This window comes from Zymoseptoria tritici, chromosome 1, assembly GCF_000219625.1.
Source record: "Zymoseptoria tritici IPO323 chromosome 1, whole genome shotgun sequence".
NCBI lineage: Eukaryota > Fungi > Ascomycota > Dothideomycetes > Mycosphaerellales > Mycosphaerellaceae > Zymoseptoria > Zymoseptoria tritici.
The window spans coordinates 5179190-5202590 of NC_018218.1; the positions used below are offsets into that span (position 1 = coordinate 5179190).

Sequence of the window (23401 nt, forward strand, 5' to 3'; positions counted from 1 at the left end):
TTTCGCATTCAAACACATATCTCCATCAATCACAACAACGACCTGAAAGCCCCATCCTTGTTTCGATCCAACTCCAAAAACTCACACATCAGTCCCAAATGGTTGATTCCCCAAAATCCATGCTTCTCTCCCTTCGCGTTCACCGCCTCAAACCACGGCGCTCCAAACGACCCCGACTTGAACGCCTCATCCGTGTTGGACTTCAACAGATCCTTCGCCTCTGCCTCGCCCATCTTCTCCAGCACCTTCTTGGCCTCATCTTCGCTGCCTAACACTTCTGCTAGCACTTTGCCAAAGACTTCTGGCTTGGAGACCGGTTCCAGGTCGATCCAGAACCGCTTGCAGAGAGCGGTCATGTAGTCATCTACTTTCTCTGGTTTGACAAGGCTCAGAGCACAGACTGAACGCATGGTTGGGAGAGTGTTTTGAGGAAATGGTTGAGGCATTTTCCCGGATGCGGCGAAGGGGACATCGAAGCGTTTGGCGAAGTACGCTCGCTCGAAAGCTTGGTATGGTCCTTTGTCTGTTGAGCAGGATGTGAGATCAATGTTCTGTCTGCGAGCAGCGGGATCATGGAGGATACCGTACTCTTGATGGTCATTGGCGGTCGATTGTCATTCATTTGCATGACACCCTGATATCGCATTAGCAACTGTGCGATTGGAACAGTCTGCAGCTCTACTCACCCCTTGGAAGACGGGAACAAGAACGATCTTTGTGTTGGCGAACACCGGGGAGTTCTGATATTGTCAGCAATGCGATGCATTATTGAATGACGTTAGGCAGACATACTTTCAGAATATTCCATGCCAGGTAGCCAAAGGGACTGATTACGTCCGTGTACAGGGTGATCTTTGTTTCCGGCATGTTTTTTATCGATAATCGCTCCTTCTTGAACTTGTGTGCTGAACTGTACGGACCGGGCAAAGTTCAGTATTGACACCTCGTCCACACGTCGATAGATGATGAAGGGCGAGGAGAAGTGTCCTCGGAATGATTACTGATCGTCCGGAACATCTGGCCGAGGGACGGCTGATCTTCGGGAGCACTACTACGGTATGTTGCTCCTTCCCTCTTCGGTACATGCTCCTTCCTTCTTTCTTCAAGGGACCAGGAATCCTTCGTTTCCACTTGTGCTACGCCACGATTGCTCAAGTCTCTACCTTATTAGGTTGCAGCATTGAGTCTGTGACGGTAAGCATGGCACTCTGCTCATCCGGTGATTAACATTGACAAACCTACAATAGATCGGAGAACGGATCTGTTCAGTAATCACACAAGCGGGGCTCGGCCTGTCAAATCGCTCACAACACGCTTGCGACCGTCGATTTGGGCAGGAGCTGCTCTCATCAGTCCCCTGTAGGCGATCAATCTGAATCTCAAGAATCGCTTCTTTCCCCATCGTCGCCACCCATCATGCCAGCAGAATCTCAGTATCCATCCGTCGAGATCCCGAGCATTGGACTCTGGGATTTCCTCTTCAGTCGCAAAGACCTCACCTTTCCGAAAGACAAGAGTCAGTGTATTACAGCCATTGGCCATCGACCTGTCACTCATGCCTCGCCACAGAAATCTTCATCGATGCCGCCACCAATCGATCATACACTTTTGCCGAGCTCAAGTCTACCGCATCCGACTTTGGTACAGGACTTCTGGCCGACTGGGACTGGCAAAAGGATGATGTGCTAGCACTTTACACTCCAAATTCAATCGACACACCCGCCATTATCTGGGGTACTCACTTCGCTGGTGGCATCGTCACCCCAGCCAATCCCGCCTATACCGTAGAGGAGCTCGCCTTTCAACTGCAGAACAGCGGCGCCAAAGCTCTGGTAACTCAACAGCATCTGCTCGACAATGCCGTGAAAGCTGCCAAACAGGTCGGCATTCCGGAGAGCCGCATCATCTTGCTCGGCGATGGAAAAGACAGCACACGCCGCATCAAGCATTTCACAGCGATCAGAAACAGCTCCCTTGAGAATCGCTACAAAAGAATAAGAGTTCAGGATCCGGCGAAAGAACTCGCCTTCCTGGCCTACAGCTCAGGCACGACTGGCCTCCCAAAAGGGGTCATGCTTACTCACAGTAATCTTGTGTCGAACATCCTCATGTCCGTATCCGCGGAACGCCACATCTCATCTGAAGATCGAGTGCTCGCTTTCCTGCCGTTCTTCCACATCTACGGTCTCGTAGTCCTGCTTCATCAGACCATATACCGAGGTCTGACATGCGTAGTCATGGAGAAATTCGACCTGCCGCAGTGGTGTGAGCTGGTCCAACAGCACAAGATCACCTACAGCTACGTCGTACCGCCGGTCATCCTCGGTTTGTCGAAGCACCCCGTCGTGGACAAATACGATCTGTCCTCGCTCCGGATGCTGGTCTCTGCCGCTGCACCGTTGACGAGAGAGCTCATCGAAGCGGCGCACAAACGGCTCAAAGTCCCTATCAAGCAAGGCTTCGGTCTGTCAGAGACGTCTCCAGCTACGCATATGCAGCCTGTAGAGTTGTGGGAAAGCACAATGGGCTCCGTTGGTCGACTTCTGCCGAACCAGACGGCCAAGTATGTCTCCGAGGATGAACAGGAAGTACCCGTGGGCGAGGTAGGAGAGCTGTGGATCAAAGGACCGAACATCTTCGCGGGTTATCTGCGAAACGAAGAGGGAACGAAGAATGCCTTGACTTCTGACGGATATTTCAAGACGGGAGACATTGGGTATCAGGACAAGGACGGCAACTTCTACATTACCGACCGGAAGAAAGAACTCGTGAAGTACAAGGGCTTTCAAGTCCCACCTGCTGAACTGGAAGGCGTCCTTCTTTCTCATCCCAAGATCGACGATGTCGCAGTGCTCGGCGTTCAACGCGATGATCTGGCGACGGAGGTCCCGCTCGCTTACGTCGTGCCTAGGCAGGGCGAGACGGCCGGACCACAGCTGGAGAAGGAGATCGTCGACTGGATGGCTTCGAAGGTGGCTAATCACAAAAGGCTGCGAGGCGGCGTCAAGTTTGTAGGCGAGATTCCTAAATCGGCTGCGGGGAAGATTTTGAGGAGAGTGTTGAAGGAGAAGTATTCGCAGGACGAGAAGAAACGGGATGCGAAGCTGTGAGCCGTGGGCGACACGGCTTCTTTCAGTTTTGCTTGGTCTCAGAAGCTAATGTATTTGGCTTTTGTTCTGTGTCATGTAAGCGGAGCAGCAACATTGCACTGTCACACACGATCATAGCATTTTCTGATGCTATTCCTCGTGAAACTTATCGTCATCTGGCTCATTTCACCCAACATGGGCCTGGGCGGGTCTCCTGGTCCTTCATCGCTGCAAGTCATCTGATCTCATCTCAAGCGCCAACATGCTGCTCGTACCAGGCGGGCTCCTCTCGCTGGATCATTGTTGCAACCTTCTCGACCTCCTCTGCGAGGTTCTGCACATTCGCATCCCTGGTCAAAGTCAGCATCGCCGCAATACACTGTCAGTTACAGGATACGTGCCATGCTCTCAGGTCCATCTTCGAACTGTTCCCGCCCTTGGTGTTGAAGTGAATGACCTCTTCAATCTGATCGATCGCTCCCGATAAGCGGTTGCTCTCCACCATTGCCGAAGCATAGACCTCCGCCCGGTCCGCATCGACACCCAGCAACGCACCCAAGTTCTGGAATGATATGTTCGAATAGATTCGAGATACGGCGAGGAGATTGTGCTCAAGCACTGCCTTGTCGAGCACAGTACTTCCATCGGACGTCTTGGCCAATTGATGTGATTCGAGATTGGCGGCAAACGCTGCGACTTCTGAGGGTGCGAGGATGCGGTCAAGGAAGATCTTCTCCAGGATACTGAACTCTGGCGTCGATGACGTGCGTTCGTCTTTGTAGAGTTTGGCCAGCTGACGAGCGCGGAGAGGTCCGGCCGGAGCGAGAACGGCGCAGGTGATAGCGCTTGAGAGTGCTCGTAGGCGTTCATCCTCGTCGATAATGGCTTCGTTTGAGAGGGCAAGATATGCAGCAGAGGCATCGAGGAAAGCGCGCTGTGAGTCGCTGATACGTGCTTGGGAGAGTTGGAATTGAAGGCGGGTGGTTTGGTCGGTGACTGAGAAGATGATCTGTTTGATCCTATTGAGATAGCTTAGTGCGCTGGTGGTGTCGTCCTCTTCGAGGTAGCATCGACAGATGCGCATCCAAACTTTGGCTTTCTGGTCATCGGTCACAGCGCGCTGGGATGATTCGAGGGAGATGGTTTCTAGGGTCTTGGCGGAAGCGCGGAAGTCGTCTTCGGCCTCGTGGGCGTCGGCGAGGATGAATTTGAGTTCGGTGTCTTGTTGCTCGAATGAAACAATCTTTGGTGCGAGGAGGTCTACTATTTGTGTTCTGCGGCTTGTCAATATTTCCAAACGTTCTCACTGCATCACGATCTGCTCACCCTGCCTCGATCTTGAGAGTGTTGTCTGTCAGAGCTCGGAATTGCTCCACGAAAGCAGAGAGGAGTGGTCGAGACACAATGACGCCGATATTGTCAGATGTGATGCTTTGAACATAGCGTACGAGGTTGCCCTGCTGATCTTGCTCGGATGATATGATGCGCTTCAGAAAATCATTGTAACCCGTGCTCCGCTGCTGTCCGGTGGCGGATTCCAGGGCGGCGAGCTCGTTTTCGACGGAAGACATTTTGTTGCGCGATCCAGAGTTGATCGCGGATGCTGACCGATTCTTTCTGGTTGAAAGGCCTCTAGATGTGACTTGAGTGATGAGAAGGAAGAGGGAGTTCGATGGATCAAACAGAAGTGGAGTGCCGTGAAGTGAGGTGAGCGGATGACTAAGCAGTAGGCACGGACCGTTCAAGGTTGTCGGTTGTGTACTTCGAGCTTCCTCCGAGTTCTTCTCTCTCTTCTGCACCCACCACCTTCCGCCCCGACACGTGAATCCACTGGATACGAAGGAAGGCGTCAAAAGTGCCAGAGCGACCGAGTATAGTTTCCGGGCGGAGATCGAACATCGCGATCTCGACATCAATCTGCTTGACCGTGGGCTCTAACGTTAAATGCCCGTACGGGCAACAAGGTGAGGCAAATAGGTAAGACCAATACGCGCGGCGATACATCACTCAGCTCCAATTCATCATCAGATGCGCTCGAATTCTCTTCATCTTCTGTCCCTCCCCTCTTCCGCTCCTGACACTGCCGCGCATTAGCGACTTTAGCACCACGAGTTCCTCGGCGTTCAAGATGGGCGAAGAACACTCAAAACTCAGTCAGGATCAGCCAACCAACTCAGGCGCATCCGACTTCCACACAGAGAAAGCAAACGAAACTGAGAATGGGCACGCTGGCCAAAATGAGTCGCGCAATTCAACCAGCTCTTCAGACACTCGTTTTACTCCAAAGACCGGCTTCACCCAAGGCGACACTTTCGGAAGTCCACGACTCTCACCGCCGTTCGCTCAAGGTGAAGTGCCATGGTTCGACACATCATACATGATCCTCGATAAAGAAACCCGGAAGGCGATCACTCTTACGGAGGACGGCAAAACCCTTCGACTACGATATGCTGAAGACGGCCCCAATGCGAGCAACACTTTTCTTTGTGTATGCAGAGACAACTACACCGCCTTTCTGAACAAACGATCCAGAAGCTATCTCAGTCATGACGGCAAAGAGATCCGGGGGAAAGTGCACGCCGGCGCGCTGAGGCTCAATAATTGGGAGTGTTTCGTCCCTCGGGCGCACCCAAGCGGAGGATATCAACTGCTGTCACCGTTCAGGCAGAGCAAGATGATGTTGCTTGTCAAAACATCGGCTGGCGAGATTGAGAGAGCATATCATGGCAATACTTTGTGGGTGTTCGAGGAAGTCTGATAGAACGTCCTGCCGCGGATGATGTTGCGGATTGGCTGAAAGTAGAGTTTGCTCTACGGACAGCTTAGCTCCGCGCAGCGGCCGGGCGGGCGAGCGACACTTTGTATGTATCACCGCCTTTCCATTTTGTCCCAACAAAACAGATCTCTCGGGAAATGCATACGAAGAGGGTTCGCTTCGCTGACAGTCGCTTGCGGCTTGCGAAATCTCAAATGCGACCGAGGAAATGCAAGAGCAAGTCATGTGGCACAGTCGAGGGACCGCAAACGAATTTGACACGCGCATTAGCTGAATCTTTCGGACACTAGATCCTTCAGCGTATGGCGAAATACAAGCCCCCGTACGAGCATATGACAGGGCCAGAGTTCTTCCCTTCCTGTAGCATGGACTTTGCGGCAACATTGGCACTCCAAGCAGGCATCACCTGAGTTGTGAACTGGCATAAAGCGCTCGTAACCGACCATAACGGCATCTAACTTTCCGGTTAACGATGCACATCTTCAATCCGTTCAAGAAGCGCGAGGTACCACCGCTCGAGCAGAAAATACCATGCTCAACAACGCAGTTTCACATTTCGAGCGCCAATATCTTTCTTCGACACTAGTCCAATCGGCCGGATCACCAATCGCTTTTCAAAAGACGTGGACACCATGGATAATTCACTTACGGGGGACCTACGACTTCTTCTATACATCCTCGCCACCATCATCTCGACCTTCTGTCTGACCATCGCATACTACTCCTACTTTGCCATTGCCCTCCTTCCGCTTATGCTAGCGTTCGCAGTCACCGCATCGTACTATCGAGAACTTGCACGAGAGATCAAACGCCACGAGGCAATTCTTTGTAGCCACGTCTTTGCACATTTTGGCGAAACGATATCCGGAATCCTCACAATCCGTGCGTACAACGTGCAGTCAAGATTCCTCGCCACCATTTCCGCTTCTCTCGACTCAATGGACGGCGCATACTTCTTGACTTTCGCCGGTCAGCGCTGGCTTTCGACTCGTCTAGACATAGTCGGAGTGCTTCTGGTCTTCATTGTCGGCATTCTCATCGTCACATCGCGATTCAGCCTCGATCCAAGCGTCTGCGGCGTCGTTCTGTTATACATGTTGTCGACAGTCCAGCTGATGCAGGACGTCGTTCACAGCTTGGCCGATGTGGAGAACGAAATGAACTCGGTGGAGAGACTACATCAATACGGCCATGATCTGGGGCAAGAGAAAACTACAGCGATGGAGAAGAGCGATGTTCGACCAACTTGGCCAGGGAAGGGATACATCCGGTTTGAAGAAGTTCAGATGCGATATCGGGAGGGCTTCCCACTCGCGCTCAAAGGCCTGACCGTCCATATCAAGAGTGGCCAGCATATTGGTATCGCTGGACGCACTGGCGCTGGGAAGTCCAGCATCGTTAGCTCGATGTTCAGACTGGTTGAACTGTCCCAAGGCATCATATCCATAGGTGGCATCGACATCGCAGGCGTGCCTCTGCATGATCTACGATCGAGGCTGTCTATAATACCTCAAGATCCGACGCTCTTCCGGGGCACAATCTGCAGCAATCTGAATCCGTTTGACGAGTACGAAGACATTAAACTGTGGCAAGAATTGCGGCAAGCCAACTTCATCACCGACAAAGATGTATTGGCCTCCACGGGTTCCCAGGAGCCTGCTAAGGTCAACCTCGACTTACCAGTGGAAGATGAGGGATCGAACTTTTCCTTGGGTCAGAGACAGTTGTTGGCACTGGCTCGAGTTCTGCTGAAGGATTTGCAAGTCATCATGTTTGACGAAGCAACTAGCTTCGTCGACTTCGAGACCGACAAGAAGCTGCAGCAGATCATATACCAGGCGTTTGATGGCAAGACTCTGCTTTGCATCGCACACAGATTCAAGACGATCATTGGGTGAGTGGTCTCCATGAGTCTGGTAACTGGCTATCGACTGACACATACCTAGCTACGACTGTACACTGGTGATGGACGATGGCATGGTTGCAGAGTACGACAGTCCATTTCTTCTCTTCGACAAAGGTGGCCTCTTTCGTGGCATGTGCGATCGAGGTGGTACCATGAGAGAGCATATCGTCTCGCGAAGCGTAGATCAAGGTGGCCTGGCATGAAAAGCCTTTCATTCCCTGTGCCCGGGACTGAGATCGAGGCTTCGGGGTAAAGGTGAGGTCGAACTTGGCTTCAGCTGATCGTTGAGAGAACCAATCGATCGATGTGTTCGGCGCGTTGTTCAAGGAGGCAAAGCTTGGTTTGCAAAGGAGCTCAAGTACCCACTTGTCCGAACTTGTCGAAATACGAACGGCATCACATCATGTAATACTGACGATTTGATCGATTGATCGACTGATTGGTTATTTCATTGAACATATTCATTGCAGCGCTAGATAGCTATTTACAAAACCTTTGTGCCAAACCGTGGCTTCTCCTTGCGTCGTAATATGTGTCCATCGTCACACACCTACTTCAAGGTCGATGTGAGATCTTGAGCACCCGGGAACTGGGCGAGAGGCTTGCCATTGTAGTTCAAGAGCTCCGGGCAGCCAAGGCTTCCAAGAGCGTTCTCGAACATGGACTTGAGCGGAGCGGTGAGGAACTTGAGGGCGTCGATATCGCCAGCCTGAGCAGCCTGCGTGGCGAAGCACAAGAGGTTGTTGCCGTTCAGGAGGTCGGCAGCGTTGAAGGCTCCTCCGCTGACGTCGGCGATGTCAAGACCGACGAAGCTGTTGACAGTCCCAGTGTTGCCACCAATCTTGACGGCGTTGGGAGCGTCCTTGATTGTCTGGGTGAGGTCGAGAGCAACATCGGCAAGGGTGGACTGCGAGCTAGAGGGACGCCTATACCAGTTCAGAGGGATGCGCTCTTGGCCGCGATGTTGCACGAAGTCGCCAGGGTTGTCGCCAGAAGCGCCGGCGCCGGTACCAGTGACGGCAAAGAAGGAGCTGAGGACCTCGCGGGTCAAGAAGCCACCTGGGTTCTCAGCGGAGTGGTTGGACATGAAGCCAATCACGAAGTTGTGCGCAGCAGGCGTAACAGCTCCGGAGAAGGGGGCGGAGAAATAGTGAGGATTGTTGGATTCACTGTACTGTTGCGTGTATGCATTCTGTCTGTGAATCTTGTAGTAATCCAGGTTGTTCTCGTCTCCGGCCAAGTTCCAGAGATTGTTCCAGCTGTGCCACTGGAACACGCCAACTCGGCCGTTGTTGAGGTACGCATCTCCGCGCACGATGGAAGCGTCACCCTCATATCGGTTGTGAGTGCCCACGATACCGGTAGGGTTGCTGAGGAGAGGAACAGTGCCTGGGAATCCAGCACCAATGCTCCATGTGCCAGTAGCTGGGTCGCCAGAGATGAGCGCTGCGTAGGTCGCGAGAAAGATTGCCAACTCAGGGCTCATGTTGTAGGCTGCTCCAAGACCATCGGCGGTCTGTTGTGCGGTGGCTTTGCCGTTTCTTGGAAGGAAGCCGTGGTTGGCGGCGGCATTGAGGCCTAATTACCAGTCAGGGCTACTGCCAATCATGGTTCCTCTGTATGAGAGACACTCACCTGGACATTGACCACGGAGGTCGCCAGATCCAGGGCTCTGGAAAGCATTGGGGCCACCATCGGTGACGTCCACATATTGATCCTTGGCGTCAAAGACCGGGTTCTGATGCCCGACTCCAGTGTTGGGAATGTCTCCACTGGCGCGCTTCATGTTGTTGTCGGCCTGCATGACCATAGGCCACGCTGCGGCGGAGGCAGCCAACGCTGCAATTGAGAAAGCGGTCCTCATGATAGCTTGGTAGGAGGAGTTGAGGGTAAGATAGTGAGATCGTTGAGTCGTTGAGCGAAGTTGTAGATGATGATAGGGCAATGTTTCGCAGAGTTGCCGCTCACTTTAATATATGTTCAACATTTGCATAGCGTGCAGCAAACATTAGTTCTGGGCCGTCTGGCGTACGGCTTCACGGCAGCGATCTCTCCACCGAGCTCACATAGAATGCGCCATCTGTCGAATCACATGGCCGGAAACTCTGACACATCTGGACTTGTGGCCTTGTTGGTGAAGATCTGTACACAACAGAGGTCAGATGTCCGGGATACTTGCATTGCGTCGCGTGATGCTGGAGTTCAAGAGCATCTCGAACGGCACGGTGGCAAGAATGCATCGACGCGGTTGGTATGCAGGGAAAGTGCCGCTCATGTGGGTTGACGGGTAGTCGCTAGATGCAAGTGGCGACCAGTCATTCCCCGCTCCAGAACACGAGTAAGCCACGAGGCGTAAAGCTTTGCTTCGGCAGCATACCAGAAAGGATACAGTCCCTACAGTCAACGGCTTCAAGTCCTCGCACGCAATTTGAGTCCGGAGAAGCTGGAGTCACAGGAACATGCTAGAGGTCCGCTTCGCCGCGTTTGCCGGGATGTGATTTTTCGTAGAATGAGTTCGATATAGTCGGAAACGCTGTTGTTTCCGGGGTAAAAGGCGTCCGATAAGTGATCATGCGTGAAGTCGCACTGGAAAAGTGCCGGAAGTCTTTCCAAGCCAATGGCCAAGGGCGATGAGAAGCGAGACACTCTCGCGCTGGCCTTCATTTCAAGGCTCGAGCACGAGCAATGTGTGAGAACTTCGACAATCGACCGGTTGTGTGAACGACTTCAACGGCCGGCGGTCGACAGCATTCATGCCACGCAACATCGTCCGTGGCCGCTCCACCGAAGCTTCGAATGTGAGGAGTAAGAGTCGGAGTCTTCGCTGGTGCTTCAAATACACTTACCTCGTCCTTGACCTCCAGTAATACCACCTCCGTCTACTCATCACTCGAAGTCGTGTCCCAGCCGCTCGCAAAGTCTTCTGCTCGTCGAGCTAGCAACAGGGACTGCGTGCGATTGTTCCACAGGCAGCGCTTGACCTCCATCTCCTTGCTGCGGGGTCTCCACCCGCCTTGTGCGGCGCAGTGGTGGTAGGTCGTATCAACACTAATCGAGAGGAACAGAGGTGCTCAAGAATGATGCATATCTCGCCGCACCGCCGTCGCCGTCGCGCTTGCCCTCAAAAGGAGACTGCTCCATGTGAGTCTCTTCACGTTTGCGTCAGCGAGCGCCGAACCTTGCCCTGGCCAGCAGAGGCATTCGCTTAGTGCCCAGGAGATGCCAGCCAGGACAAGCAGAAGTTCAAGAGAAATACAGCATGCGCCGTCAAGAGAAAGACAGCATGCGCCGGAAGCGGCCAAGAATACCGCTTTGCGTAGGAAGCCCAGCAATCAGGCTGGCGATACACGCTGGCTTGCATCCACTTCGATGTGTGATGAGATAGCATACAAAGCTTCCACGGCGAAGTCGTCCCGGTCCTGTAGTCCGCGGTCAGGTCGTGGTATGTAGGAGGTGGCTTTGGCAGGCGGTGGTCCGCTTCTGTGACAGCGATGGCAGTCGGTCTTCGCCGTTCGCTGGGCGCATACACGACTTTCGGATCTCAACCTCGTGCGAGAGGCAGGCTGGTGAGATTGCGGTGGCGCGGGCTAGGTAGGTAGCGAGTGTTCATTGTTGTTGATTGATGATGCCTAAGGCAAGACGAGCCTAGGCGTCTGTGGTCATCATGGGCACGTCCATGCAACTTCTTCCTTCTACATACACTCGACCATTTAGTGACCTGTGCCGTTCGCAGCTTTGTCTGATCCCAACGCTCTGTCCAGATCCGCAATCAAATCAGCCGCAGTCTCCAAGCCGATCGACAAACGAATCACATCGGGTCCAGCGCCCGCGCCTTCCCGTTGCTCGTCGCTGAGTTGCCGATGAGTAGTCGATGCCGGATGCAAAATCAAGCTGCGAGTGTCGCCGACGTTTGCGAGATGGGAGAACAGATTGACGCTCTCGACGACCTTGATGCCTGTCTCGTAGCCGCCCTTGACGCCAAAGGTGAAGACGGACCCTGAGCCTTTGGGGAGGTACTTGGACGCCAATTTTCGGTAAGGATTGTCCTCGAGACCGGCGTACGACACCCAAGCGACGCGGGAGTCCTTGTCGAGGTATTCCGCAACGGCCTTCGCATTGCTGCAATGTCGCTCCATGCGCAGGTGCAGTGTTTCGATGCCTGTAATGGTGAGGAAAGCGTTCATTGGCGCCATGGTCGGACCGTAATCGCGCAGTGCGACAGCGCGAGCTTTTGTGGTGAATGCAAAGTCGCCAAAGTTCTCGTAGAAGCGCAGACCATGATACGCAGGCTCAGGTTCGGTCATAGATGGGAATTTGCCGCCCTGAGTCCAATCGAATTTACCCGACTCGACAACGATCCCGCCCATTGCGTTGCCGTGGCCGCCAAGGAATTTGGTGGTGGAGTGAACCACGATGTCGGCGCCCCATTCGAAAGGCCGGCATAGATATGGGGTGGCGAGCGTGTTGTCGACAATCAGTGGCAGACCAGCTGAATGAGCGACTTCAGCGATGGCGGAAATGTCGCTGATGATGCCACCCGGATTGGCGAGACTCTCGATGAAAATGGCCTTGCATTTGGGCGTGAGGGCACGCCGGAAGTTCTCCGGATCCGTTGGGTCGACAAAATGGCAGTGCCAGCCCAGCTTCTTGAACGAAAGACTGAACTGCGTGAGAGAGCCACCGTACAGCTTACTTGAAGCCAGAAACTCGTCGCCGGGCTCTAGCATCGTAGCGAAAATAAGGAACTGCGCTGCATGTCCGGAAGCTGCGGCGACAGCAGCCCGACCTCCCTCCAGACTGGCCACACGTTCCTCGAGGACCGACACCGTCGGATTGGTCAGTCGGCCATAGATGTAGCCAAAGTTGTGCAGGTTGAACAGAGATGCGGCATGTTCGACATCGTCGAAGACGTACGCGGTGGTCTGGTAAATTGGGGTCCCACGAGCTCCGGTGGTTGGATCTGGCGCGGCCCCCGCGTGGATCGCCCGGGTTTCGAAGCCATAATCGATGTTGATAGGTGGCAGGTCGCGTGGCTTGGTCCGACGGTCAGTCGGCGCCTGCGCTGCTTTGTTCCGTATAATGCCGCTGTTGACACCGCTCCAGGACAGTTCGCCACCCAGGCGGCCGAATTCGATTTTCGGGCAGCGATTCATGATCACCTCGATACCTGCTTCTTCCCCTTTCGCGGCGGCTTCGTCGTTGCGGACTCCCAGCTGCATCCAGACCACCTTGATGCCGACGGCAATTGCATCGTCCATGATAGGTCCGACCGAGTGTGATGCCCGGAACACGTTGACCATATCGACCTCATCTGGGATATCGCGCAAGTTGGCATAGACACGCTCGCCAAGCAAGTCTTTTCCAGCATTTCCGGGGTTGACGGGGATCACTCGGTATCCTTTGCGTTGCAGATACTTCATCACGAAGTAGCTGGGACGATTCCAGTTGCTCGAGGCACCTACCACAGCGATCGTGCGCACAGCCGATAGGATGCGACGCAGCTTGGCGTCGGAATATGGTATTGCCTCCATCGTGGTATGACTGAGGGTAAATGCGGACTTGATGCTTCGGTGAAATGTCGCCACAAGCGGGTGAGGTTGTATATAGAAGATCGAGGTGTGGTGAGCGAGGTGGGGGATCTACCTACCTTAGGTTTGGCCCCACGAGATTGCGTGATCTTGCGTACGAACAGGACAATTGTTGTGAACGCGACATTTTTGAGACCGTGGAGCGGTGAACATAGGGAAAGATCAATACTTGTGGTGGTAGCGTGAGAGTGATCCGAAGTGTGATTCATGGCAGAATCGGCGAGGAATGAATCAATTTCGTGCATCGTGTCGTGTGGACGTGTCGGTGGCAGTCAGAGAGACCTGACCTTGAAGCTGTTGTGATTAGACTCAAGCTGAGTAGAAGAAGACCTCTAATTAGCAGGTATATATTGTTATGCAGAGAGAATCTTAAGTGTAAGATTCTTACTTTAGCTATCTGTGTGTAGGAATGCCTTAGCACTAGTTACGTGTACTTTACTAATAGTTAGTCTAATAATCTACAATACTCCCCTATTAGTAGCTGCATTATTACGAGCTATCTGTTACCTAAATATAGTAGGTATTTACCTACTACGTAGCTAATGCTCGGCTTTAGCTTGTTAAAAGGCATCTTCTTCTAGCTTTTTTATTCCTCTACTTTATAATCTACACCTCTTATCTATTTAGCTAATTTATTAGCTAATCTATTATCTATCCCTTATAGCTATTAACAACATAATCTATATTACTAGCTATAGCTTCTAGAAGAAGAGCAGCTTTCTCTATCCCTAGGAAAACCTTCTAGCAAGTTATCGATAAAGCAAGAGCTATTAGTAGTAGAGATCTCCTATAGATCTACAAAGATAGTTCTGTAGCATATTAGACTATATATTAACTTATTAAAGGAGAGATAAATCGATACTATAATAGAGTAAATGTTAGGGCTTAGGGTCCCTTCTCTTTTGTAGCTTGCTTTAATAAATTTATAGCTAAGCTTAATAAGGATCTCCTTACTATAGACCTTATTAATATAGTAATAGAGGAGCTATATAACCTAAGGGAGTAGGCCTTCCTAGTAGAAAACTACCCTAGTCTAACAACTCCTAATCCTTAGGGATTTGTATTATACTATAACTAGACTCCTTTTAGCTAAATGTTAGGCTTTAACAAGGTAGAGATAAAGTAGTAGTTAGTAGTATAGCATCCTATATATGTTCTCCTTAAAATCCCTTCTTCCCTAATAAAAACTAACATTCTCCTAGGCTTTAAGTTAAGATTCTAAGGGAATTAGCTTAGTCTTTTAGTAGTAGTTTTAAGGGGGTAGGCTGCAGGTTCTAGGACATACTCTAATGCTCTTAGGTTTTTATAGAAAAGTTTTCCTTTAGCTAGGTGTTTTTCTTATAGTTTCTTAGATGCTTTTGTAGAGGTATATAGTTGCCTCCTTTCCTTTGTACAGATAAGAATAAAATAAGTGTTCTAAGTGTTATGCTTCTTAGTTTTATAACAAATAAAATAGTGTAATTCTAGGGAGGGAATCCTTCTTAGGTAGGAATGTAGGTATTAAGGCATAAATTTAAGAGCAATTTCCCTCTTCTTATTAAGGGCTAGTTAGTCTAGTAGTATAATTTCTAACTACAAATTAGAAGGTTACAGGTTTAATTCCTGTATTAGCCTCTCTTATATGTCTATGTTAGCTGCCTAATATAGACACATAAGTGTCTTTTTGCTGGATTTATAGGTCTATATATTAAAGGATAGTGTTTAGGGATTTTAGTTTTGTTAGACAGTCTGTAAGCTGCATGTCTATCCTTACAAACTCTACCTTAATACTCCCCTTATTATGTTGCTCTCTATAGTAATAGTTCCTAAGAGAGATATGTCTTAATCTTTTAGAGTTAGCATAGTTTTCTATAAGGCTAATAGCTAATTAATTGTCTACTTTAATAAGGATAGTAGAAATGCTTTTAGCCTAGGTAAAGGGCTAGAGCTTATTAATAAGATTCCTTACCTAATTTACTTCTCTTGTTGCCTTAGTAAGAGAGAGGTACTCTGCCTTAGTGCTAGATAGCACTACTTCTTTCTGTAGTTAAGATCTCTAGATAACTAGGCCTCCTGCAATTTTAAAGAGCATTCCTAAGGTAGACCTAGATATGCTAGGATTACTAGTAAAGTTAGAGTCTAAGAATGCTTTAATCTAAATTTGCTCCTTAGTTTTCCTATATATAAGGCACTTGTTAATTATGCCTGTAATATATCTCTAGATATGTTTAGCTGCCTAAACATGCAAAGGTCCTAGGTTCTAAAGGAACCTTGTATAGTAGTTAACAGCAAAACTAATATCTAGTCTAGTATAGTTTAATAGATGTTACAGTTCCCTAATAATCTTGTTAAAGAGATTATAGTCCTCCTTTGTTCCCTTATCCTAGAGGGGTTTAAGGAGGGTGTTAAGGGGGTACTTAACACTCTTTGCATTACTAAGACTATGTCTTTAAAGTTTGTTTCTAGAATAGTGTTCCTAAGAGACAGATATAGAGCTATCTTTCCCTTCCTTTAGGTAAAGTCTAAGAAAGATATTAGTATTAACAACCTTAATCGTGTACTTCTGCTCTAATCCCTTAATTAGCTTGTTAATCTTATAGTCTAACTATCTAAAGATCTAGAAGTTATCTATATAAAGGAGAATAAGGATGCCTTTCCCTTAAAAGAGGCAAGCATTACTAATAGTTCTTATTAGACTAAGCTTTTAGAGAGTGTCTATAGCATCGTAGTGCTAGAGAGTAGCTACCTGCTTAAGCCTATACAGTCCTTTCTTAATATATATAATATACTTGTAGGCATCTTTCTTAAAGAGATAAGCTCCCTTTAGTAGCTTAATAAAGATCTGCTTATCTAGGTTTAGATTTAGGAATGCAGTCTTAACATTAACTTATCTCCTCTTCTAGCTAAAGTTAACTAAGAGGGACAGAAGTATTCTCCTTATTATAGCTCTTAGGGTAGGAGCAAAGGTATTAACATAGTTAAGTCCCTTCCTTTGTGTAAATCCCCTAGCTGTCTATCTAGCCTTATACTTCTTTATAGTTCTATCTAGGAGCACCTTAATCTTAAAGACCTATTTCCCTATAAGAGGGATTCTCCCTTTAGGGAGGGTGCTAATAAGTTTCTATTTAAGGCATCCTATAGACTTAAGTAACTTAGCTTCCTTAATAATAGCTTTCTCCTATTCCTTGTAGTTAGATCTAGAGAGAGCTTCCTTAACTGTCTTAGGATTAGATAGATTAGGATTTGTTGCTTTAAGTCCTATCTTCTAGATCTTGCTATAGTCTTTTCTTATAACTAATCTTCTACTTCTTAAGAGTCTAAATATGCCTAAGCTTTTAGGACTTGCTTTATTACCTAATTTCTTAAGTCTCTTAGGGCTTCTCCCTGCTTTCCTCTTTCCTGTAACATAAATATCTAGGAAGGGAGTTATAGTATAATCTTAGAGGTCTTCCCTTTTAGGGCAATTCTCTACTAATGCTTAATGTTATAGCTATATTAATAAGGTATTAGCCTGCTCCTAGAATCCCTTAGGACTTCCTTAGAATCCCTTAGGACTTCCTGTTTCCTTAGAAACATGCTCCCCCTAAGCTAGCTAGGAGGCTTCTTTATACTTAGTAGCCTCTAGCTAATTAGGCTTAGACTGCTTATGTTAGTTATCCTAGGACTGTATGTCCTAACCTAATGTTTGCTCCCCCTAAGATGTTAAAAGGGAGGCTTAGTTTCTCTCTCTCTGTATAGTATTAAATATGTTCTCTACTTCTTAAAGATAAGAAGTAGTAAGAGGTTAGGCATCTTGCCCTTAGGCATCCTAGCCCTAATCTTAATCCTTAGTATAGATAGTATAGACTTCCTGTTCTGTAGTAATAGATTGCATTAGTTGTAAGAAACTCTCCCCTTAGAAGTCTAGGGCAGTAGGTATTATGCTATATACCTTATTCTTATTATATGTTATATAAGGAGAGGTTACAATCTTGTGCTAAAACCTAGTAAGGGTAGATAGTTTAAACTTCTAAACTATATAGTTAGTTAAAGTGTTCTCCTAGAATCCTAGATTCTAGTATTTCTCTGCTCTAGGATAGAACTTCTATAAATTAGGTCTCCCCTAATTATGCAGATATGCTCTACATCTAAATCTCCTAACCTTTGTTAGATTAATATGTAGAGTTCTAGCATTAAGATCTTAATTAAATTCCTAAAGAGGAATCTTGTTAGTTAATAGGTATACTAGCCTATTAGTAAGGAAGATTGCATATGCAACTACAAAACTCTAGAGAGGGAGAGGTAGGCTAGAGTTAATTATTATTGCTCTTGCCTTGTTAAGGATAACCTTGTTAGATAATTCTGCAATTCTATTCTGCTTAGGAGTATAGGGAGCTAAGAAATCCTATCTTAGTCCCTTATTCTCTACAAATGTAATTAGATTATTATTATCAAACTCTCCTCCTCTATCCGAGAACTAGATCTTAACTATCTTTTTGTACTAGTTAAATGTCTTAGTAGTCTATTTCTTAATAATTTGTGCAGCTTGTAATTTAAGCTTGCAGAAGATAGCCTATCTCCTTCTTAACTTTGTATTAGTAATTATAAGGATGTACTTGTATCTAAAGATGTCTAGTAGAAAGATTAGTCCTATAATATTAATATAGACCTTATCTAATAAGGATTAAGGTATTAGTCTCGGAGTTCTTAACACTACTCTCTATAACCTTATAAGCTTGTATAGCTTATAGTGCTTAAGTGTAGATGTATTAATTTGCTTAAGTCCTTAGACTTAAGCCTTTGTTGCACTAAGAATCTTGTTCCCTATATAGCCTAGTCTCTAGTGCTATCTTGTTATATTAGCCTTAGGTATAGCAAAGGCTAGATAGGACATATTCCTGTTAGTTGTAGAAGCAACTTTAGTACTCCCTTTAGGGAGTAAGACAGTTGCATTCTAGAGGATTAGAACATTATAAGTAGACTAAACCTTACCTATCTTCTTGTTATTCCTTAGAATGCATAAAGATAGCCTGTCTAGATAGACCTTGCACTTTAGCTAGAGAGTCTCTACTAAGATAAGGTTGTAATTAGAGTTAGGAGAGTATAACACATCTTGCAAGGTAATGTTTAACTTATTCCCCTTATACTTTATTATAATCCTTACACTTCCTAAGTATGTAATTATACTTTGTCTAATAGCTTAAGAGAACCTAATTAGGGTTTCTAGGGGTTTAAGGTCTAAGAACTAGGACTTGTTATTAAAGAAGTAGTATAATATACTAGAATCTTAGATAATAGTGTTACTCCTTTGTATTCTAGCGGCAGTAATTGCTGCTCCTGCAAATAAGCTATCTAAATTAGAGTCTAAGCCTGCATTAGAAAAGGAGATAGGCTTAATTACTATAGCATCCTTTCCTCCCTTCTTGTTATGTCTCTTGCTCTTGTCTTAGGACTTCTTCTTATCCTTATTAGATCCTCCTTTTCCTTTATATACCTAGGACTTTAGGGCCTTGTTAGGGTACTTCTTAAAGCAATCTGCATTTATATAGATATAATAGGTACACTTAGTATACTAATTATTATCTACTGCAGTACCCCTAAATCCTTCTACTGTCCTCTATATCTGTAGAGGAGGTTCCTTAATTAATAAGGTAATTAGCTCTTTAAGAGTTGTGTTCTTAATATAATAGGATTGTCTCTAGCTTCTTAAGTATTCTAGATAGTAGAGGCCTTAGGTAAAGAATAGCCTAATCTGCTTATTACTAAAGGTAAGCTTTAAGACTAGAATGCTCTTAGACCTAGAGTATTATTCTGTTATAAAGATGTACTTATAATGCTACTTCTAGAAGTCCTTATAGTACTTCTAAGTATTTGTTCCTTAGATCTTAATATTGCTAATTTTAAGAATCCTTAGGCTGTTATAAATGTTTATAGTTATAACAGGCCTGTAGGTAGCTGTAATAGTATTATATAGTTCCTTAGCTGTCTTCTCTATATCCCTAAAATTAGGCCTTAGAGATTAGTTAATCCTTTTGCTAACAATCCTGTATGTAATTAGGTTATACTTATGCTAGACTTAGAGAGGAGTTAGTCTTAGTCTACTAGTTAGAATAGGTTCTGTTACTAGAGTATCCCCTCCTTCTTTTTAGGAAGGAGTTAGAGCCTAGGAGGATAAAGTAGTACTCTCCTTAGTTAGTAGAGAGGGATATCTAACTTTAATTCCTAGCTTTAGTTAGGTAGGGCACTAGGGAATGTTATAAAAGACATAGCCTAACACCTCCTTATTTATAAGGGCTGCTTTAAGCATCCTTAACTAGTCTAAGAAGTTGCTTCCCTTTCTTAGGACTTTATTCTCCTTCGTAGTCTTAAACTTATTAGCCTGCATTGCGGCTGTTATTATAACTAGCTCTTTCTCGGCTCGCTAGTTAACTGTCTAAATAGTATATAGTAAGGTTCTAGTAGCTGCGCTTAGAACAGACAATTCTTCCTTAAGTATGTAGTAGTTACGCCGGGCTTATAACCTATTATAATTAGACTTAAGCTAAGTAGAAGAAGACCTCTAATTAGCAGGTATATATTGTTATGCAGAGAGAATCTTAAGTATAAGATTCTTACTTTAGCTATCTGTGTGTGGGAATGCCTTAGCACTAGTCACGTGCACTTCACTAATGGTTAGTCTAATGATCCACAACAGAAGCTCTCCCTCACAACTCCGATTAGTCAGCCGTGCCTTGTCGGAGGTACTATCTCCTCACAAGTCGGCGCTCATCCTCCGCTGCCAACCTGAACATGGTTGTTGACGCTCAGGACTCGGCAGCACAATGCGAAAGTGATGTTGACATTGATGTGAGTATACAGGACCCGATCAGCTTGATCCGTCGCTCATGAGACCATCCATCGCAGGCATGGGTAGCTAGAACTACCCAATCCTAGCCATTCTACAGCCTGCTCTGGGTTCCTGGCACCTTCTCCGCCCTTCCCACCAAGCCCGGATGCGTGTTGATGACCGGCCTCGTCACCGCGAAGAAAGCCGTTCCACCACTCTTGCTCGAGAACTGCGCCTTGCTGCCCACCGGGAAGAACGCCCAATCTCCAGCCACCAAGTGGTGTGTGACGCCGGTCGCCTCATCGAGAACGTCGATCTGTCCGTTGAGGACGTACTTGGTCTCCTCGTATGTGTAGGTGGGAATGTTGCGGGTTGGGCCAGGCTGGATGCGGTAGAAGCCGGATGTGAGGTAGGTCGGGCCAACGCCTTCTTGAGTTTGAGTCTGGATCGAGTGGAAGTCTGCGACGATGGCGGATTCGCCTTCGGGGATCGGGATGTGCTGCTGGCCGGCGCCTTTGATGATTGTGAGAGGGACGGGAGCCACTACGATCGATTGTTAGCAAGGAAGACGGTCAAATCAGTGCGATGTGAGGCTCTGCACTCACTTTTGACGGTATTTCCTGTGGTGTGTATTTGGTGGTGAATGTGTGAGGAAAGTCGCTCACGAGTATGCGATATTGTTATAAGGGCCTGTCAACGCGGAGACATTGCGGAGAGCTCCTGGTCCCGTGTGGAGTGCATCTCTCGAACGGTATGCATGGTATGCATTGCAACATCTGATCCATGGGTGGAAGCTGTAACTTATGTCTGCTTTAGGTTAAGCGAACCCGAGGCCCAAGAGAAGATACCAAAAATCGTAGTCTCAGAAGCACAGACCCTCTTGGCGAGCACTAACCTCTTCGAGCGCCTCGCCTAAGAGGGTCTAAGGGCCTAGTAGCGTTTTTGGGTAATGCTATATAGCGCCGCGACATCGAAAATTCAAAACTACTTTTATCGCATAATTAAGGTATGTATAAGAAGCTATATGTCGATCTAATTATACTACTATAAAAATTATGCTATAATTCTATCGCTGTCGTACGCAGTAGGGGTATTAGTTTCTAACTAGTATCGTAGCTAGATTCTTATACTAAAAGCTTAAAATTACTATACCTATATCTATTACGCCCCTATATCCGTCGCTAGTACTATATTATTTGTCCGCTATAGTAAGACGCTACCGCGCGCGTTCCTCCTTAGCCTTAATCGCTACCGCCCTACTCTACTAATCCGCTAGGTTCTACTTCGTTAATAGCGGTTAATAAGCTCTTAGTCGTCGGCTAGAGTAACTATGTATACTCGACTAAGTTACTATAGTCTCGATATAGGGATACTATCCTGTATTACGATAAGTCGACGGCGCTATACTATGAGGCGCTAGCCGCGTTATAAACGGGTTGTTAACTTAAGCGGGCTATAGATTCCGGGTCGTCCGCCTAGCATCTCTAGTATTACGTCCGTTATCTAGCCTTATCCCTAGCCTCCCCTCTATACGCTGTCCTAAACGTAATTCTTATGTCTTATCTATATAGTAGTAGTTAGAGCTTCTTATATAGTATCCTAAGCCTCTATATCGCGACTAATCGCGGTTGTCGGATAGGCGCCGTACTAGAAGATTATATACGGATTCGAAGTCTTATTCTTACGCTATACGCTCGTCCTACCGCTATGCCTAGCGCTCTTCTTCTAAGTAGTTCCGGAAGGCGCGTAACTTTCGTAGACCTTACTTCAGGTAGCGGTTAATACTACGATAGACTAACTAGTCGTCTAAGGAGAAGTATATAGTGTCTAGCGAATATTAGTATAGTTCGGATGTTTACCTAGATAGCTAAGGTATACTTACTAGTCTCGCTTAATAGTTGTTAATGTTAGTGTTCGAGAGAAGTCTTAGGGGCTCTTACGGGGTTGTTTTATATACTATTCGGTCGCCTAGCTACGCGGCGTAACGTTAGCATCTCGTTAGTAAATTCTATTAGCTACTAATTACTATTCGTACGTAGCTATCGACTTATCTACGTTGCCGGCCTTTATCTAATAAATAGTTATACTAAAGTACTATAAGAATAGTAATCGCCTCGCGTGTTCTATAATCTTACGGCGAACTCTATTATTATATAGCAATGTTTAATAAAAGGGAGCCTTACGTTTACTAGAGCACTAGTAAATAAGACGGTTCGGGTTATAAAGGTACTAGGGTTATATTAAAAAGGACTTAACTATAAGTATGCTTTTAACCTATAGGGCTATTCTATCGATAGGTAGAATTAGATAGCGATGTTAGGACTTATAGTCTACCGCCGTCCGCGTTATGTCTCGTCTCTACTCCTATCTTATATAGGAGTCGCGATACGTAAAATCTAATACTTGCTTAGTAATCGCTCTACCCGTAGGGCTATCCTAACGACAGGCTAAGTTCGATGCTACTCTACTAAAGTCGTAGCGCGATACTAGTAAATGTAATAAAAGTACTAAAATCTAAGTTAAAACATCTGTATACTCCGTAGTACCCTCCTATTATCCGTACTTATCGCTCCGTTTCTTAGCGGTCGCGGTAGCGACCGCCCTAGCTAGACTCGCGGCGCTTCTACTTTCCTACCTTAGTAGACGTATTAGTAAGGTCCTAGGTCGTATTGTTCTTACCGAGATCCTTTATACGCGTATCCTAATCCCGAGGCTTATATACTCGACGAGCTAGTGCCTCCGCCGTACGAGGCTTTACTATACTTAATAGCGCAACTAAGCGGCTACTACGGCTACGGAACCTATCGAACATCCCTATCGCTCTAGTCTGGGGTTCCGGTTCTACGCTAGGATCCGGGCTAAAACCTAAGCCTAAGTTTATGTCCGAGAAAATACTACCCTTCGTCTTCTTACTAGGTGTCTTATCTACCTTCGAACTAACTATCCTACCGTCCTTAAAGGGGGGACGGCTAGATGTCTAGATCCCCTCGAGATCCTTATCTAAGTCCTCCTGTATAAACTCTAGCGAGAGTTAGGAAGTCTTCTTAGAGCGGCGACGACGTCGGCGGCTTACTAGCTAATCGTCTACCTCTATCTCGTCCGCCTAGGGCTACTAGGTAGTGCTCTACGAGCAGGTAACGCGGCGCTAATTACGCGCGAAGTCTTTAGGCTCCCTCCTTAGTTCCTCTAGCTCCTCCTCTATCCTACTAGTTGTCCTCTGAGGCGTCTTCTTCTTCGGACTTGTAGTCTTTATTTTTA

At 47.2% G+C, this 23401-nt stretch overlaps 8 protein-coding genes across 8 annotated transcripts; 3 read left to right on the forward strand and 5 right to left on the reverse strand.

Annotated features, from left to right (window-relative positions):
* Positions 1 to 29: 29 nt before the first annotated feature.
* MYCGRDRAFT_33631 (uncharacterized protein) lies at positions 30 to 867 on the reverse strand (the record flags this gene model as incomplete). The annotated part of the gene is made up of 4 exons (XM_003856936.1): positions 30 to 523; positions 589 to 634; positions 687 to 740; positions 793 to 867. The coding sequence occupies 4 exons, from the start codon at positions 865 to 867 to the stop codon at positions 30 to 32; spliced, it is 669 nt and encodes a 222-aa protein (XP_003856984.1).
* A 549-nt stretch (positions 868 to 1416) lies between these two features.
* On the forward strand, positions 1417 to 3110 carry MYCGRDRAFT_84213 (uncharacterized protein; the record flags this gene model as incomplete). Its single annotated transcript, XM_003856657.1, has 2 exons — positions 1417 to 1516; positions 1570 to 3110. The coding sequence occupies 2 exons, from the start codon at positions 1417 to 1419 to the stop codon at positions 3108 to 3110; spliced, it is 1641 nt and encodes a 546-aa protein (XP_003856705.1).
* A 229-nt stretch (positions 3111 to 3339) lies between these two features.
* Positions 3340 to 4660, reverse strand: MYCGRDRAFT_84214 (CSN4 COP9 signalosome complex subunit 4; the record flags this gene model as incomplete). The annotated part of the gene is made up of 4 exons (XM_003856935.1): positions 3340 to 3423; positions 3487 to 4098; positions 4180 to 4363; positions 4416 to 4660. 4 exons carry the CDS (start codon positions 4658 to 4660, stop codon positions 3340 to 3342), a joined length of 1125 nt encoding a protein of 374 aa, XP_003856983.1.
* Positions 4661 to 5217: 557 nt separating this feature from the next.
* On the forward strand, positions 5218 to 5847 carry MYCGRDRAFT_90085 (uncharacterized protein; the record flags this gene model as incomplete). Its single annotated transcript, XM_003856658.1, has 1 exon — positions 5218 to 5847. The coding sequence occupies one exon, from the start codon at positions 5218 to 5220 to the stop codon at positions 5845 to 5847; it is 630 nt and encodes a 209-aa protein (XP_003856706.1).
* Positions 5848 to 6497: 650 nt separating this feature from the next.
* MYCGRDRAFT_219793 (ABC transporter-like protein) lies at positions 6498 to 7974 on the forward strand (the record flags this gene model as incomplete). Its single annotated transcript, XM_003856659.1, has 2 exons — positions 6498 to 7759; positions 7812 to 7974. 2 exons carry the CDS (start codon positions 6498 to 6500, stop codon positions 7972 to 7974), a joined length of 1425 nt encoding a protein of 474 aa, XP_003856707.1.
* Positions 7975 to 8321: 347 nt separating this feature from the next.
* MYCGRDRAFT_90087 (putative peroxidase) lies at positions 8322 to 9635 on the reverse strand (the record flags this gene model as incomplete). The annotated part of the gene is made up of 2 exons (XM_003856934.1): positions 8322 to 9349; positions 9407 to 9635. The coding sequence occupies 2 exons, from the start codon at positions 9633 to 9635 to the stop codon at positions 8322 to 8324; spliced, it is 1257 nt and encodes a 418-aa protein (XP_003856982.1).
* A 1846-nt stretch (positions 9636 to 11481) lies between these two features.
* Positions 11482 to 13302, reverse strand: MYCGRDRAFT_107669 (uncharacterized protein; the record flags this gene model as incomplete). Its single annotated transcript, XM_003856933.1, has 1 exon — positions 11482 to 13302. The coding sequence occupies one exon, from the start codon at positions 13300 to 13302 to the stop codon at positions 11482 to 11484; it is 1821 nt and encodes a 606-aa protein (XP_003856981.1).
* A 6839-nt stretch (positions 13303 to 20141) lies between these two features.
* MYCGRDRAFT_54228 (uncharacterized protein) lies at positions 20142 to 20880 on the reverse strand (the record flags this gene model as incomplete). Its single annotated transcript, XM_003856932.1, has 2 exons — positions 20142 to 20686; positions 20749 to 20880. Coding segments are annotated over 2 exons (432 nt in total).
* Between the last annotated feature and the right edge of the window lie 2521 nt (positions 20881 to 23401).